This window comes from Anoplophora glabripennis, unplaced genomic scaffold (assembly GCF_000390285.2).
Source record: "Anoplophora glabripennis isolate ALB-LARVAE unplaced genomic scaffold, Agla_2.0 scaffold15, whole genome shotgun sequence".
NCBI classification, from domain to species: domain Eukaryota; kingdom Metazoa; phylum Arthropoda; class Insecta; order Coleoptera; family Cerambycidae; genus Anoplophora; species Anoplophora glabripennis.
This window is the reverse complement of record NW_019416279.1, coordinates 1,204,566-1,221,586: the sequence shown is the minus strand read 5'-3', so window position 1 is coordinate 1,221,586 and position 17,021 is coordinate 1,204,566. Positions and strand designations below refer to the sequence as shown.

The 17,021-nt window shown below is 31.6% G+C and overlaps 1 protein-coding gene and 2 non-coding genes across 3 annotated transcripts; 2 read left to right on the top strand and 1 right to left on the bottom strand.

Moving 5' to 3' along the window:
- The first annotated feature begins 817 nt into the window (after positions 1-817).
- Trnaa-cgc lies at positions 818-889 on the top strand. Its single transcript has one exon. It is a non-coding gene; the product is annotated as a tRNA-Ala (tRNA).
- A 996-nt stretch (positions 890-1,885) lies between these two features.
- Trnae-uuc lies at positions 1,886-1,957 on the bottom strand. The gene has a single exon. It is a non-coding gene; the product is annotated as a tRNA-Glu (tRNA).
- A 287-nt stretch (positions 1,958-2,244) lies between these two features.
- On the top strand, positions 2,245-10,630 carry LOC108905148 (adenosine kinase). Its single transcript, XM_018707929.2, has 4 exons — positions 2,245-2,516; positions 2,581-3,064; positions 6,492-6,662; positions 10,142-10,630. The coding sequence occupies exons 1-4, from the start codon at positions 2,497-2,499 to the stop codon at positions 10,505-10,507; spliced, it is 1,041 nt and encodes a 346-aa protein (XP_018563445.1). The 5' UTR covers positions 2,245-2,496; the 3' UTR covers positions 10,508-10,630.
- Positions 10,631-17,021: the final 6,391 nt, after the last annotated feature.

Here is a 17,021-nt window from a genome sequence, read left to right as displayed (position 1 = left end):
ACTAATTTACGATCACCATAGCAATACCGTGTTCTGATCAAATTGCATCACCATGTGAAATGCGCCAAGGAATTAATCTTGAAACGCTTAATTTGTAAACGCCTCCAACTGCAGCCAATGCACCGCTCACATTTTTTCAATTCACGTCCATTTTTTTCGCCAAGGCCGGCTGCCTTTTCGTACGTACCTCGACGTCTGCGAGCCGAGCTCCTTTATCTAGAAATCTGATATTTAAGTTTTGCGCTGAAAACAATAAATAGACTTGGTCGAAACAGCGCGGTTACCTGCAGACAAAAATGCAGTAAACGCAAACCATATCTGGGTGTGCCGGGTGCCGTGTGTTCCTTTGCCATTCCCCAACAAGGTTACTCGTTAAAGCGTCGGTTTTAACCTATTCAGGAAGTCGACCCGTGCGGGACCGTATTGTTTCCACACCATTTATTACGAGATTTTTTTTCACGGCAGAAGCAAAAAACGCACCGTAACGGCTTTTTATTATATTTGTCTATGACTGGCCGATTTTGTTCTGTTGTATTATATGAGGAATGCAGTTTTTGCAAGTATGTTCCACATTACGCAATAATTGTTAAATGATTGTCCGTTTTCTTACATCACGTCGTTTGCAAGGCAATTTAAATATGTAACACATTAATGTACCAGGAAAAGTGTTAACGGCGTTTTAAATGCTTTTAATTTGTTCCCTTTTTTAATCGGACAGACACCAAGGAAATTTACATAGATGGAGTATTGGATTCTTAATTTTCCTGATTTTTTTGTTATGGCTTTAATATAGCATCAAGTCTCATAGGACTGACACGGGGGTGTAACTCAGTGGTAGAGTGTCTGCTTCGCATGCTGAAAGTCCTGGGTTCAAATCCCAGCTCCTCCAAATTTTTTTTTTATTTATTTCAGTGAAATTAAACTGTTTAATTTAGGATTGTTATTATAGTTTTTCCGAATTTTTTTAAATAAGCTTTACGGAAGGAAAATGAATTTTTGTATATAATCCTCGAGGTTTGTAATAAAACAAGGAAACTTTAATTTTTTTCTATACATATTATTTATTGACAAAAAAACAAATTTCAATAATCACATTATCGGTTACAATGTAGTTAAAATCATTATGGAAATTTATTTCATCGAAACTTTTCTGTTTTTTTTATTTTTGTTAAAAACCTTGCTGCACAAACAAGATATTTTACTGATACTGATAATTACAATTGGCAAATAATAATCTGTTCGTGAATTGTGAAAATATTGGGTGCTGCCTAAAATTATTAAAATAATTGGCCAATTTTGCATCTTTCATTTCCAAAACCGCTAGAATTTTAAACTGAAACGGAAACTTAATAAATTTAAAACTACTTTTTACGAATTTCTTTAATTTGTGGCAGGACTATGAACTGACATAATTAATTAGTAAAGTTGTCTTATCATACAAATCCCTCAACATGAAAAAATATATACTCGTATATCCAAAAAGTATAATTATAGTCAAATTAAAAAAAAATAATTTTCCCGAAAATAGCTTCTAAAAAATTGAATTAGACTGTTGGATCTTAGCAAGCCATACAGTATGAGGTTAATTTTCCCTTTTCTTTTTTACACAGTTGATTAATCTGTTTTAGAAAACTTAGTTTTCACGCTTAGTTCATTTATGTGTAATCCACTTAAACATTTTATAAATGGATAACGACACCACAAATACTCCGATCGGACCTTCCCTGCGCCCAGCGGCCGCAAGCGAATTTGTCACACTTAAAAGTTTACACCACCTATACATTGTAAAATTTTACGTATTTCCCTAACATCTGGAGTTACACTATCGATACTTTCCATTTCTAATGTTAAAAATCATGAATTTTACAAAAATAAATAAAAACTTTTCCGATACCGGGAATCGAACCCGAGCCTCCTGGGTGAAAGCCAGGTATCCTAGCCACTAGACCATATCGGATGCTACGATGATACAGTAAAGTGGTTGAAAAAGAGAGGAAAACAATAAGAATATATAATTTTATAAATTTTATTTATTAAATCTATACTTACTTATTGCTTATTATAAATTCAAATTTAAATTTTGCTGATTCGATACAACACAAAAATGCAGAAATTTCAAAACACTCAACCTTCTAGTTATCTGCAATTCAATCAAACAAGAACATATCTACCTTAATCCAATATCTAGTAGATGGCGACACCAGTATTAAAAAGTTAATAAATATTTAAATTATTATAGTGTTCATAACCATTCCTAAGTCGCAACCAAAGATGAAAATATCATGATATTGATAATAATAGACTACTAATTACAGTACTTAATTACTTAAGGATACATTTCTCAATGGGTCGCCAAAGTGGTACCACTTAACCTCACTTATATAGTTAAGATTTAAGAAGAAACTCGTGGCTTCATTCTTGGAAGTTCAAATTAATAAAAAAAACGGCAATATTTAGCGCACAGTGTACTTATACTAGCGTACTAGTGAAATAACTATGGAACAAAGCAATCTAAGGTGAGAATTTTTGAGGTTATAACAACAAAGATTTTATATTTAATTTTTATGTTTTCTTTTTTAGAGAGAATCTCCTTGTTGGAATGGGAAATCCCCTGCTGGACATATCTGCGAAGGTGGACAAGGAATTTTTAGCCAAATATGATATGAAAGACAATGACGCTATTCTAGCAAGCGAGAAACACAAAAACTTGTATTCCGAGCTAGTGCAGAAGTACCCCGTGGACTACACAGCAGGAGGAAGTGTACAGAATGCCTTGAGGGTCGCCCAGTGGTTAATTGAAAAGCCTAAAGTTACCACGTTCTTTGGCTGTGTTGGGGAAGATAATTTCTCAAAAATTTTGTTTGACAGAGCTACCTCAGATGGAGTTAATGTACAATATCAATATAATAGTAAAGAACCCACAGGGACTTGTGCTGTTCTAATTACTGATCATCATAGGTCCTTGTGCGCTAATTTAGGGAGTGCGAACTGCTTTACGACAGACCACATTAAAAAACCGGAGAATAAGAAATTGTTGGACACTGCTCAATTCTACTATGTCTCGGTAAGTTATTAAAATTTTCACAATAGTATTTAAAGCAGTGTAAGTTCTTTTTTGCTATAATTTATGGAAAAGAAGAAACTAGTCAAAGCCTGGTGATTTCATTTTTAAATTTAAAAGTTATAATGTTATACAACATACATGATAAATTATGTTATTTGCAGTTTTGATACTTTCTAAAAGTGTTAGGACAAACCGGTTACGATAAATTGCTAAAAATATATCGCTATAATTGTGAGTCAACTGAAAGTTACTGGCAATATTTCAATTTTTTAGTTTATTTGTTGAAATTAGCTACTAAAAATAACTAAATATAAATTTTTAAAGACCAATTATGTCGTTATATTAAAAATTTCTAGATAGCACTTTAAATAAATTATTAATTTCATATAAACTGAGATACATCTTATCAAACTTAAATTTTTTATACTTATGTAAACAGTAAACGGCGTATATCTTGTTGTAATATTAAATTTAATGCTTTTATTATAGGAGTATTTCAAATGATTAAGTCTCATAATAAAACAATCAATTTTCATTTAAAAAAATGTATAAAAGTGTGATAAAATTTAAAAACTTTTTCTCAAAGCCTAAAAGCTAAAAAAAAATTAAATTTCATGAGATAATAAGTTTTGTGAGTTTCTGTAATAGTTTATTTATTTATTTAAACTCGCTACTATTCAAGTGGAACATGTCTCAATTACAGGATAAAGCAATGTTAATGTAATTATTTACTTAAAATAAAAAATATAACAAATAATTGCAGTTATGTGTACATTATAAATCAAAATATTAAATAATAGCGGTCCCAGTACTGAACCTTGAAGTATACCGTAAAAAACTTTAAATATTTTTCAAAAAGAATCCGTTGCAGGACACATATTGCAATCAATCAAAAAACAAATGAATTAGGAAGTTTTAAAATATTGATTGATGCCCCACAGTTATATAATTTTACGAAGTAAAATATTATGAGGAAGTTTACCGATGGCTTTGAATAAATATATCTTTGACCATGATTATCAAAGACTTCCGATATGTACCGTGTATTAGTATTGTATACTGGTACTGGTGCTGTATTGTATTGGTACTGGTGTGTATTAGTAGATGTTGAATAGCCCCTTACGAAACCATGCTGCTTGAAATTAATTCTATTTTTAACATAATTATATAGAATGTCATGTGTGTAAAGTAGTTACTAATTTCTTTAAATCATTTAAAAATTGGACAACTATGTGATACTTTCCAAATATTTGGTACGGTATTTGTAGATAGAATTATGTTAAAGTTATTCTCACAAGTTTTAGTTATTTTTGTTACCTTTATACCATTTTAAATAAATTACATAAAAAATATTTGTACAGAAAATCGCAGAGAAGCAATCTTTTTTGCCTAAAATTGTTGAAGAATTCAGAATTTGACAAATAAATTATTTTTATACGCTTAGTTAACGTATGAAGATCACACTGCAAAATCGATGAGTCACTTTTATTTTATTTGCTAGAAAATGAATTTTAAAGTTCAAAACTATTTATCGGTGAAAACGATAAAAATATCCTTAGGCCGCTATGATTTTTCTACTTTTTACACGCATTTTTTGGTACTAATATTCTTATTATACCGTAAAAATTAACTTTTAGCGTTTTTGCTGTGTAGTCTTCATATTATGGGGTGAAACAGGTTAAACATCTCTCATATCTATGCCACTGAATAATTTAATTGTAATTCTTTTCGAAAAGTGTTGATTAATGGCGTTATTATTTCACAGGTTTTTTTTAATTTCAGTACCCTGTAATGTCAGCATCGTTAATTGCACACAGATTTATAAGACAAACTTGCAACATTTTTTGGCACTATCTTCCTTTGATTTTTTTTAATCGCCCTATATACTTTGTACAAATTATTCATTATACAGGATGTTGCAAAATGATATTCAGAGAATTCTAGAGCAGATTTTACATCCAAAAATAAGAAAAAAAAATTCTATAAACGTAGTTCCATATATGCATTATCGCCACGGTAGCGCAGTCGGTCGAGAGTGCGGTGGCAAACATTTCTCGGCTAGGCTTCCTACTCTGGTCCAGGTTCGATCCCCGGTGTCGGCACNTGTTAAAATTATTCTCACAAGTTTTAGTTATTTTTGTTACCTTTATACCATTTTAAATAAATTACATAAAAAATATTTATTCAGAAAATCGCAGAGAAGCAATCTTTTTTGCCTAAAATTGTTGAAGAATTCAGAATTTGACAAACAAATTATTTTTATACGCTTAGTTAACGTATGAAGATCACACGGCAAAATCGATGAGTCACTTTTATTTTATTTGCTAGAAAATGAATTTTAAAGTTCAAAACTATTTATCAGTGAAAACGATAAAAATATCCTTAGGCCGCTATGATTTTTCTACTTTTTACACGCATTTTTTGGTACTAATATTCTTATTATACCGTAAAAATTAACTTTTAGCGTTTTTGCTGTGTAGTCTTCATATTATGGGGTGAAACAGGTTAAACATCTCTCATATCTATGCCACTGAATAATTTAATTGTAATTCTTTTCGAAAAGTGTTGATTAATGGCGTTATTATTTCACAGGTTTTTTTAATTTCAGTACCCTGTAATGTCAGCATCGTTAATTGCACACAGATTTATAAGACAAACTTGCAACATTTTTTGGCACTATCTTCCTTTGATTTTTTTACTTACTTTATACTTTATACAAATTATTATATGCAGGATGTTGCAAAATGATATTCAGAGAATTCTAGAGCAGATTCTACATCCAAAAATATGAAAAAAATTCTATATACGTAGTTCCATACATGCTTTGTTTTTGAAATAGAAAATTTGAAAAAAAATAAAAAATATGTTTTTTATTGATATCTTCTAAATTTTTCATTGGAAATCGCTTAAATTTGGGTCAATACATTTATGATACGTAGGTTATAATTTGGTATAATCAATTGCATTTCAGACCCATCAGGGACCCATCATATTGATTTTTGACCAGAAAATCTACGCCACTGGTTTTTACTTTGTTTTTAGGAACCTCGTTTATTTTAGAGCAAAAAGGCCCCCTTGCACATTTGTCATTTAGTGAGCGTTTTCGAGCTATTGAAGATTTTTAAGAATCATGCCATCTATGAAACCATTATCTACTAAAAAAACATAGTTGGTGACTGTCGCTGAAAAATAACATGCGCTGTCACTATGGAGAAATAAATGAACCAAATTTAAACGATTTCCAGTGAAAAATTTAGAAACTATCAATAAAAAACATATTTTTTTTGACACCCTCTATTTCGAAAACGAAGCATTTGCAGACCTACGTTTATATGAATTTTTTTTGTATATTTGGATGTAGAATCTGCTCTAGACTTCTCTGAACAACATTTTGCAGCACCCTGTATAAACATTTGAAACATTCCAGGGATATTTCTTAACGGTAAGCCCGCCATCCTTACTAGAAGTGGCTAAGATGGCCCTAGCTCGGAACCGGCCGCTTTTAATGAATTTAAGTGCCGCTTTCATCTCACAATTTTACAAGGAGCCCTTGATGCAGGCGCTGCCCTACGTGGACATCCTTTTCGGCAACGAAATGGTAAGTCGATAAAATTTCCCCCTCTCTAATAAGTTTTGATATATCAAGATTTACAATTTTTGCAGTTTTTGGTATTTTGACTTGTGCAATAAAATATTTCAACATCAGTTATTATAAAATTGCCTAATAAATAAATCAAAAGTTGCGAAACCATGTTGTTTCCATTGCAGATGTAAATATCGGTTTGTTTTTCATCACTGAACCATATTGGTGTTTATTTTTAAACTGATGACCTTACACGATTGCTTTGCCTCCTGCGGTTAATTTAAATTTATTATTACTTAACTATTAACAATGGAATAGTCACTCGTACGTAAACTAATCCTCGCAGCAGCTAAACCGAAGGAAACTGTGTGCAGTTCCTCAAAGTTCCTATATGGGCCTCTATTTATTTTCTTTGCATTTTTTTGTCACTGTAGCATATCAGAAATATTCATTCATTGATTTCATGGAAATATTTCTATATTTATGTAATAATGTAGAGGCTGGTACTGAGCGTGACAATAGCGATGTTACGATATACAAATCTATTTTCCCACATGACTGCATTGAAAATTGCCTATTACTTTGTTTATTACGCACTTGCAATAGTTAATAATTGCTTTGCAATGGTAATACTGTAATTAAAAATCGTTAGTCACAGAGCGTTCGGTGGTTGGGTAATTCTTCTATAAATATATATATTAGAAGTGTGTTAATATTTATATGATCATGTGGCAGATGGATATTAAAGGGATTTGAAGACATTTTCCTTGTCAAAATGTAATATTTTCATTTTAAATAGAGGACGTTTTCAAAAAAAAATTGTCTAAATATCTTCTAAGTGGATGAAGGTATTAAAATTAAATCAAATGATGCATTTCATATAGAATATATTTAGAGTTTCTACAATTTAACAAATTTTTACAGTGGAGACAACCTCGTTAATGTACAGGGTTAGTCACTATAATCTGACAAGTTATTGTGAGTTTATTACAAGGTTGGCAAATATCATGATATTTATATAAATATCAAATATCGGATATATATCTTGATATATATCCGATATATATCAAGTCTTAATATTTATTTTTTTCTAATTAAATAGTTTATGTATAATATTATAGTAGCCAAATAAAATTAAGAAACTACTTAGGTAAATAGTTTTATTCCAAATACCAAAAACAAGAACGAAATAATAAATATAAATTGTGAAACTAATAAAAAATATTTGCGTGAATATTAGGTACTACGAAAACTAACCAATTTACATTAAACATATCAATGGTAAATTATCGTCGGATTCGTCAGAATTGATGGAATGTTCCGATGATTCTTCTGGCAAAGGCTCTGGTGTATTTGAATTGTCCCAAATCCAAACAATATTTTCTTTATTTTTTCCTAAATTTAAATAAATAAAAATGTCAATTTTCCAGCTTTTTCGTTTCCAAGCCTATTACGTAGTTTCGATTGTACGAGTCCAAATGATGAAAACGTTCTCTCAAGAAATGCGGTAGCAGCTGTTCACGTAAAGATAGAAAAGCATGTATATTTGGCCAAACAGCATCATCAATAATAACTCTTTTCGACTATACCATAGTTGGCGTATTTTTAAAGTGAGATCCAAACATATATTTTGGGAATGTTGTAGATTCATCTGAATTAATTTTATTTAAAAATTTAAATACTGATTCCTATTTAAATTTTTATAAATATCTTGATATTTATCAAGGAATAAATATCGTGATAGATATCATTGATATATATCACTAATATATATCATGCCTACCTTGGTTTATTGTTGAAATTACAAGTTTTTAATACTAAAGTTTTAGCTTTTTTTATAATACAGTATTAGAAAAAACCTATACATATTTACATTACCTGGTAGTACTGTGCTAAACTTCATTTCTTTGCGTAACTTCTCGGGGGAACCGTTACATTTTGGAAGGCATTTTGGGGTGTGAAAACGATGATTTAGAAAAAACATTTTTTTTTTTTACAAAAGTTTATTAGTTTTCGGCGTAGAATCGAGATCAATAAGAAAAAGTGTGTCATTCGATTTAAAAAGACTGACTTCCGCTTTGAATAGGCCACTTCTAGTGGGAGTCGGATGTTGAAAATACCTCCAATCCATCCGGCAAAGTCTATTCACTATTAGGAGGTATTGAATTTTTCCTTTTATTAGATACCCTAGATTTCAGAAGGGGTGGACGGTAGGTCTGAAACACCCTGTATATTCTCTTACCTTTTCAAAGACTTCTATGTTCTGATGAATCTGCTGATATCTTTTTTTTTTGTAAACTTTAACATGCAGTATCCCAAATATGAAAGCATCTAGGCAAATGTTTATACAGGGTTAGTCAAAAGTATCGAAACCCACAAAAATCTCAGTGGGAAAGCATTTCTGGGGTAAATTGTGAGGACAAGTCAGCATTTTTCTTGGCGCATCCGATGGTAACCTTGAGCTTGAATTCAAGGTCAAGGTTTAAGGTCATATCAAGATCAGAATGTTTTTTTTTAAATGGGGACCCTCCTTTTCGACCCCGGAAATGGAAAGAGCAGAAAATTCCGCATCCGAATATGACAGGTCAGTTCAAGGTCAAATGTTGATTTTTACTGTAATTCTTTATTTTTAAGTACGGAATCAGAGGGAATGACAGTCTTTGAGTAAATATCAGATGGTACTCCTTAGTGACCTTGATCCTGAGGTCAAGGTCGAAAGAACATGTCAAGATCATATCGGTTTTTGGAGTAACGACCTCTTATTTCGACGCTAGAAATAAGAGACTTCTTCTAAGAGAGAATTCTTCGTAGAAACGTGACTTTAAGGTCAATGGTCAAGGTCAGGTAGAGGTCAAGTGTTTATTCCGACTGACATTTTTTATTTTTGACCATGGAATAGAAGGGACCCACAATTTTTTACTGATCTCACTAAGGATCAGGTATCTACTCAATCACTGTGACTCCCTCTGTTAAAAATAAAAAATTACAGTAAAAATCAACATTTGACCTAGAACTGATCTTGAGGTCACGGTTAATGTCATATTCGGATTCAGAATTTTCTGCTCTTTTCATTCCCGGGGTCGAAAAGTAAGGTCGTTACTTAAAAAAACCTACTTGATCTTGATATGACATTGAACCTGGACGTTAACCTCAAGGTCAAAGTTACCATGCGATGCGCCGTGAAAATGCTGAGACCTCTCCCAAAAATGCTTTGCCGCTGCGATTTTTTAGGGTTTCCATACATTTGACTAACCCTGTATATGAGAATCATAAATTAACAAAAAATAGAAAAATACATCATCTGTCTCGTAATGCTTTGATATAGGGTTAAAAAGTTAAAATTTGAAAAAAATGAATTTTTTCAAATTACAAAAAAATTATTTGAAGCATTTTCGTACTAATTTGGCGTGTGGCTTTAATTTTTTCTGCCGCTTGTAGTTTTGAAGATCTCAAACTGTAAAGTGTAATAAAAAAAATACAAACCGTCTTTTTAGGAAGCAGAAGCCTTTGCAACCGAGCAAAACTTCAACACGAAGGACATGAAGGAAATAGCCTTGAAAATCTGCAAGCTCCCCAAGCAGAATGAGAACAGATCCAGGATCGTCATCCTCACTCAAGGCATCCACCCCGTCATCTTAGCCAAGGACGGGATAATCACCGAGTTCCCCGTCACAGGTCTGCCCCCGGAAAAGATAGTAGATACGAACGGCGCAGGGGATGCTTTCGTGGGGGGGTTCTTGGCGCAGTACATTCAAGATCAGAGCTTGGAGGTGTGCATTAAGTGTGCCATCTGGGCCGCCGCGCAGATCATCCAACGCAGCGGGTGTACGTTTGAGGGCAAAGCGACTTTTCAAGCGTAGCTATAATTTTTTTGTGGGTGTAGGGTAGGAAATTTACGGAAACGGGTGTTTTGATAAACGATGTACTTATTAAATTTTTATAACTTTAACTGATCGTGTTTTAATAAAGAATGGTTGAACTAATGATGCTTTTCATTTGTTTTAATGACATATTTTTTTCTTTTCCTTCCAAACCAAAAAAGTAGGTTGGCGATTAATTTTCCCCCAAAAATAGATGCAATGGGCTTAAAAGAAATTAAGGTAAGTAAATGTACTAGTAATTACCGGATACAATTTTTTTTAAACATTGACGGCAAATTTTTCCGATACAATTTTTCCAAAAATTCAAAAATATTGGTAAAGTTTGAAAATTTAAATGCATTCCTGTATAAAATCTTATAATTTGGATTCTTATATTAACAGATGAGTCTACAGAAAAAATTTGGGGATTGATTAAGAGCGCTCTATAGCAAATAGGCAACCAGCAATACATTTTTATAGATTTTATTACACGGTTTGTCTAAATATGGGTCAGTGCACAAATAACAGACTTTACCCCATTTTAATGCAGATTTTCTATAAAATGGACTTGGTCTGAAACTCAAATTACTTTTTGGTGTAATGAAATTTGTAATTTACGATGCCACTTGTACAAAATTACAAATTTCATTACAACAAAAAGTAATTTGCCTATTTCCTATAGAGCCCTCTTAATATGCAAAGAGGGAGAACAGGCTTTAAAACTGATCCCTGCGGCACCCCAATAATGTACTGTCCTTTAACGAAAATAATAATTGTTCTTCCTTTCATCTTAAACCGGTAACGAACTCTCACAAGAGGTGCAATTTTGGTTGTAAACGATACACTACATAATTTTGGTGTTTAAAATGGCTCTCTTCTACAGGAATGATGAAATAATGGATATTTTAGTGTACGGGAAGTGTCATCAAAATGCAAAAGCATCGCAATTAAAAATCGAACACTACATTTTGGGATTTCATCTTGTTTAAAGGGTTTGAGAAACGGGACACCTACAGGAAAATTGTGATGTGGACATGCTGGAAAACCTAGGCTACAGCAATAATTTTCGATATTCTCTATGAAAATTTTAATGCGCCGTTCATTTTGCATATTATTCTGATATGTTTAGCCTGCATGCACACACTTCGAGCATTCTATTAACACAAGTGCCTATTTCCATCTTTCCTTCATGTGGAAAAAGATAGACGGCAGACTATATGGTTCGATTTCTGGATTTCTTGGCCTTGTCCCAATTTCCAGCAGGCGCGTCAGTGCTTGTCATAAGCATACAAATAGGAGAGATGATGTGTTAACAAGACTGACTGATCTGATAATCAGGAAAGACATTCAAGACTAAATTTAACAGATCAAGAATGCTGTACACAGTCAAGCTATTAAGTTTTAAGGCTGATTATATTGTGGCAAAGTGTGTGACGCTATCTGTGCGGTCAACAGAACTATGTACTGGGAAGCCTTCCGAGCGACCGAACAAAATTTCATCAGTATACATGTATCTACCAATAAGTTATAACGTTTTGCGTGAAGCGAGTTTTTGATAGTTGTCGTGGAAATGTACATTAGACAAACAGCGTACAGCAATCGTACACGGCTTGTCAGCATTCTGATGGTTGACTTCAGCGTATGTCACATAGCTTTGATGTTTTCGTTCCTTCGGCTCATGCGGGGATGCCTCGTCCTCTTGTCATCGTGCACGCTGTCTCGCCATTACGAAGCCTCCTAAACCACAGGAACACAGTTGGAAGTGATACACACTCTCCGTAAGCCGTTTGTAACAGTTGATACGTCTTCGTGGCTGATTTACCGGCTTTAAAAGAGAACTTGATTGCTGTACGCTGTTCAATGTCATCACCAAAAACTCGCTTCATGCTAAACTTTATAACTCCGTGGTAGATACACGTATACTGATAAAATTTTGATCGGTCAGTGGAAGGCTCCCACTACGTATTTCCGTTACCCGCACATAGATGACGCTCTGTACTTTGCCATAATAAAACCGGTCTTAAAACTTAATAGCCGGACTGTGTAAGCTGGTACTGTTAACAATGATATAATACGGGCGAATTAGACCAAACACATGAACGTTTAAAAAAATCGGGGGCCTAACTCGAATTTTATGGGCTTAAAATTAAGTAAAAAATACACCTAAATTTGTATATTTTGTAACAAAAAAATAATGGCTCAATTTTCAGTTCTTCGCTTGTATCTCCGAAAATAAGCCTCTAATCGACATGAGGTATACTTTTTGATTTTGTTCCTGCGAAAGCTCCCAAATTTTTTTTACATTGCAAAATTGGTGATGAAAAAAAAAATGTGCAAAATTTTCAGCATTAAAAAAATATGACCATATAGGAAATTAAATTTTAAATTGAGTTTTTTGTTCTTTAAACTCGATCCAACATGGTGAACATGGTTAAAAAAAATCGCAAATTTGCAAAAAACGGTTTTTCTAAAATAACTAAAAAAATATAGCAACGATTGAAATATTTTAAATAAGAAAGTTGTAGGTTTTAAAAAGTTCTATCGACTGATTTTTTGTAAGTATCGATTGCTTTGTTACTTTTCGAGATATTTCGAAAAAACCGTTAAAAATCTTCTCTTCTCTTCTTCTATAACTTGTTTACATTTACGTTCCCATACTTGCTAGTTGCTGCAAGCATAACCTGCGGCAAGCCAAAAAAGTACATTTTTGAAAACCTTGAAAATATTAATTATTTTTCGATATATCGACTTTTTAAAAAAAAGCGCTCTCGAAAATTGACTAGGTCTTCTCAGCGGATAGCCCTATAGTAATGATTTTCGGTTTATTTTCTTCATGGAGTTATATTATCACACTGTTAAAAAATGTTGACGATTTTATTAATTTTAAGGATCAAAAAATGACTTAAAAAGTTGCTGTAAAATGTTAATTACGTCTCAAAATTATTTTTAAATAAAAAAATTAACTCGGCTCCAGATGGTCGTAAAAAACATTTTTTTTTTTTTCAAATTCGTGAAAAAGTGTCAGCAGTTTATTTCTTTAAAAGTAATTTTCATAAAATAAAAATTGAAGTAGTTATTTGAAAAAAACGCCCAAAAAAAGTGCAACTTTTTCAGTCAGTCATTTTTTGATCCTTAAAATTAATAAAATCGTCAACATTTTTTAACAGCATGATAATATAACTCTTTACGAAGAAAAAAATCAAAAATCGTTACTATAGGGCTATCTGCTGAGAAGATCTAGCCAATTTTCGAGAGCGCCTTTTTTTCAAAAAATCGATATATCGAAAAATAATTAATATTTTTAAATTTTTCAAAAATGTACTTTTTTGGCTTGCCGTGGGCTATGCTTGCAGTAGCTAGCAAGTATGGGAACGTAAATGTAAACGAGTTATAGAAGAAGAAAAAAAAGAGAAGATTTTTAACGGTTTTTTCGATATATCTCGAAAAGTAATAAAGCAATCGATACTTACAAAAAATCAGTCGATAGATCTTTTTAAAACCTACAACTTTCTTATTTAAAATATTTCAATCGGTGCTACATTTTTCTAGTTATTTTAGAAAAACCGTTTTTTGCAACTTTGCGATTTTTTTTAATCATGTTCGCCATTTTGGATCGAGTTTAAAGAATAAGAAACTCAATTTAAAATTTAATTTTCTATATGGTCATATTTTTTTTGTCCAAATAATAACTTCTGTAAGCATTTCTCTATAATGCTTGGACTATCTGTCTTTAACGTACGTTTACTTGGTCATTTATTGATCGAATCCATTAAAAAAAAATTCAGCGTGTAAAGGCAGTCTTCTACTTTACGAGTCCAAGTCCGTTTTTAAGAAAAAAAATTATCTCGACTCCTATTGGTTGGATCGAGAGGTTTTTTTTAAATTCATGTTTTTCAAGCACTATTTGATGAAATCTGTATATAGCACTCCAACAGTTATCTTTTGCTGTAGTTTAATCCATTTTCAGTCAAATTTGTTCTTTTTATTTAATGCTGAAAATTTTGCACATTTTTTTTCTTCGCCCCTAATTTTGCAATGCAAAAAAAATTTGCGAGCTTCCGCAAAAGCCTATCCTCATAGCAAATTCCCTCAGGAACAAAATCGATAAGTACACCTCATGTCGATTAGAAGCTTATTTTGGGAGATATAAGCGAAAAACTGAAAAAAAGAGCAATTAATTATTTTTATTTTTTAATTTTCAGCCCGTAAAATTTGAGTTAGGCCCGATTTTTGAAAAAAACATAATTCGCATGGACTAATACTCATATAAGAGACATTGTGTTAAAACTGATGATGACTGGTTCGTTTACCTTATTTTTTTTTATAATCTCACGATTTACTAAATAGGAAAGAAGAAACTATCGGCTGAAATAAAAAAGACTTTATTAAAAACTAACATTTTTAATATCATTGTGTATATAATAATATACAAATTTAAAATATACAGCGAAAAGTTGCTTATGAAACAAACAGTATCTAACAAATCTAATCACAGTGCTGTACAAAAAGTAAAACGTGACAAAAATTAAAACATCAAACACTTAACGCTACGTTTTGATTATCGACTTTTACCTATTGCAGATGTTCACAAACGAAATAAAAAAAGTCTGTCCGTAACAAATCATACAAAAAAAAAACTTTAAACAACTATACATAATAATAAACCTACAAATATAAGTTGTGATAGACCATGTCCCTGTTGCTTATTCACAAAATTTACACTTTTATCTTACATCGTGAAATAAATAAATAATTTCTTTTTTTAGGTACACGTTAAGAAATGGTTAAGTCGTACGCAACTAAGAAAAAAATACTACATATTTATAATATAACTATCCTCTAGACTACGGGTTAAAACTTCTCTTATAGAAATGCCATATTAATAAAATATCCATTTTGATCTCCAGATCAAATCAACAACAAATTAAAATCCTTCAAGGGTCCACTAACATAACCTCAATACTATATTACAATTTTTATACAAAACAGATCGTTAAAAAATAGCCAGCACAGCCCTATTCTTAATAAAATATATCATCGTATTAATATAGACACACCTTCACGAGATGTAAGGCATTATTTCTTATTCTTATACTCTACGTCTAGTAAGTCATCATATCACTGAGTTAGGTTATGTAGTCCCGTGAGCGAGAGGTCAATAATACAAAAAGAAAACAAAACACCGTAGAGCTGAAAATCGGTATAGTTTTTGACATCTGTCACTATGTTCCTAACCTCAAAATCTGTAAACCCTCAAATAAGAAATAAAATTTACTTTTTCTAGAAATAATCGAAAAGGAAAGCTGGTTTTCTACATTCGAACTGAGGAACATGGGAATTATAGTGGCAGCTAATTGTCTGTTGGAAGTATAACCTCAAATATTTAATAAATGCCAAAATAAACATTTTTATAAGAAATGTACAGCTCGTAGAAAACAGTTTTGTTATGCACACTGTTTTAAAAACAAAAATCAAAATTCACTAAGAAAAACTTTTGTTTCCGATAGATTCCGTGGCTACCTATATAGGGTGTTCCAAACTTTACCCCACGATAAAAAAAGGAAATTTCAATAAACAAATTCGAAAATGCTTAGTTTTTGAAATATAGGTTGTTGAAATAAGTTGAAATTCCTGAATGAAGTTTTTTTTAACATATTCAAAATACATACAGACAAACAAGTGAAGATTTACACAGGAATTTCACTTTTTATCATTTAAAAGATTAAATGACCACTATGTGCTAGAATCTCTCAGGGGTCTGTAAAACTTTTACATGCATACAATTTTATGCCATCTTTCTTAATGTAACATTTTTTTGCTTATTTAAGATGACTTCTATAGGAAATAAGCAACCAGCAATAGATTTTTATAGATTTTATTACAGTTTGTCTAAATATGAATAAATGCACAAATAACCAACTTTCCTCCATTCTAACGCAGATTTTCTATAAATTGGAGTTAGTTTCAAACTCAAATTACTTTTTGGTGTAACGAAATTTGTAATTTACGAAGCCGCTTGTATAAAATTACAAATTCCTTTACAACAAAAAGTAATTCGAATTTCAAACTAACTCTATTTTGTAGAAAATCTGCGTTAGAATGGAGGAAAGTCTGTTATTTGTGCATTAATTCATATTTGGTCAAACGAAGTAATAAAATCTATAAAAATGTATTACCGTTTGCCTATTTGCTATAGACCCTCCTTAAGTGCAGAACTTATAAAATTGGTCTTTTTACACAAAAAACGTCTGTTTAATAAAAAATGTTATCAAATTTGGTATTCAAACCATGAAATTACTAATTTTAAATCATTTATACTCGAAAATAAATAAATTTAACCCTAGTTTTGCACATTATGTGTATATTTATTGCTGGAAATATTTTTCTGATATTTATAAAATTACTATTTTTATAATTTACAATTTATAAAACATACTTGTGTGCGATTTTGATATAAAATAAGAGAATATTTAGAAAATATTTTTTCAAAACAATTATGGGACAAAATACAGGT

Excerpts from the sequence above, each read along its gene's own strand:
- LOC108905148 (XM_018707929.2), top strand. The coding sequence starts at position 2,497 with ATGGAACAAAGCAATCTAAG. Across the intron at positions 3,065-6,491 it reads CTCAATTCTACTATGTCTCG|GGATATTTCTTAACGGTAAG; the intron begins GTAAGTTATTAA and ends GAAACATTCCAG. Across the intron at positions 6,663-10,141 it reads TCCTTTTCGGCAACGAAATG|GAAGCAGAAGCCTTTGCAAC; the intron begins GTAAGTCGATAA and ends CCGTCTTTTTAG.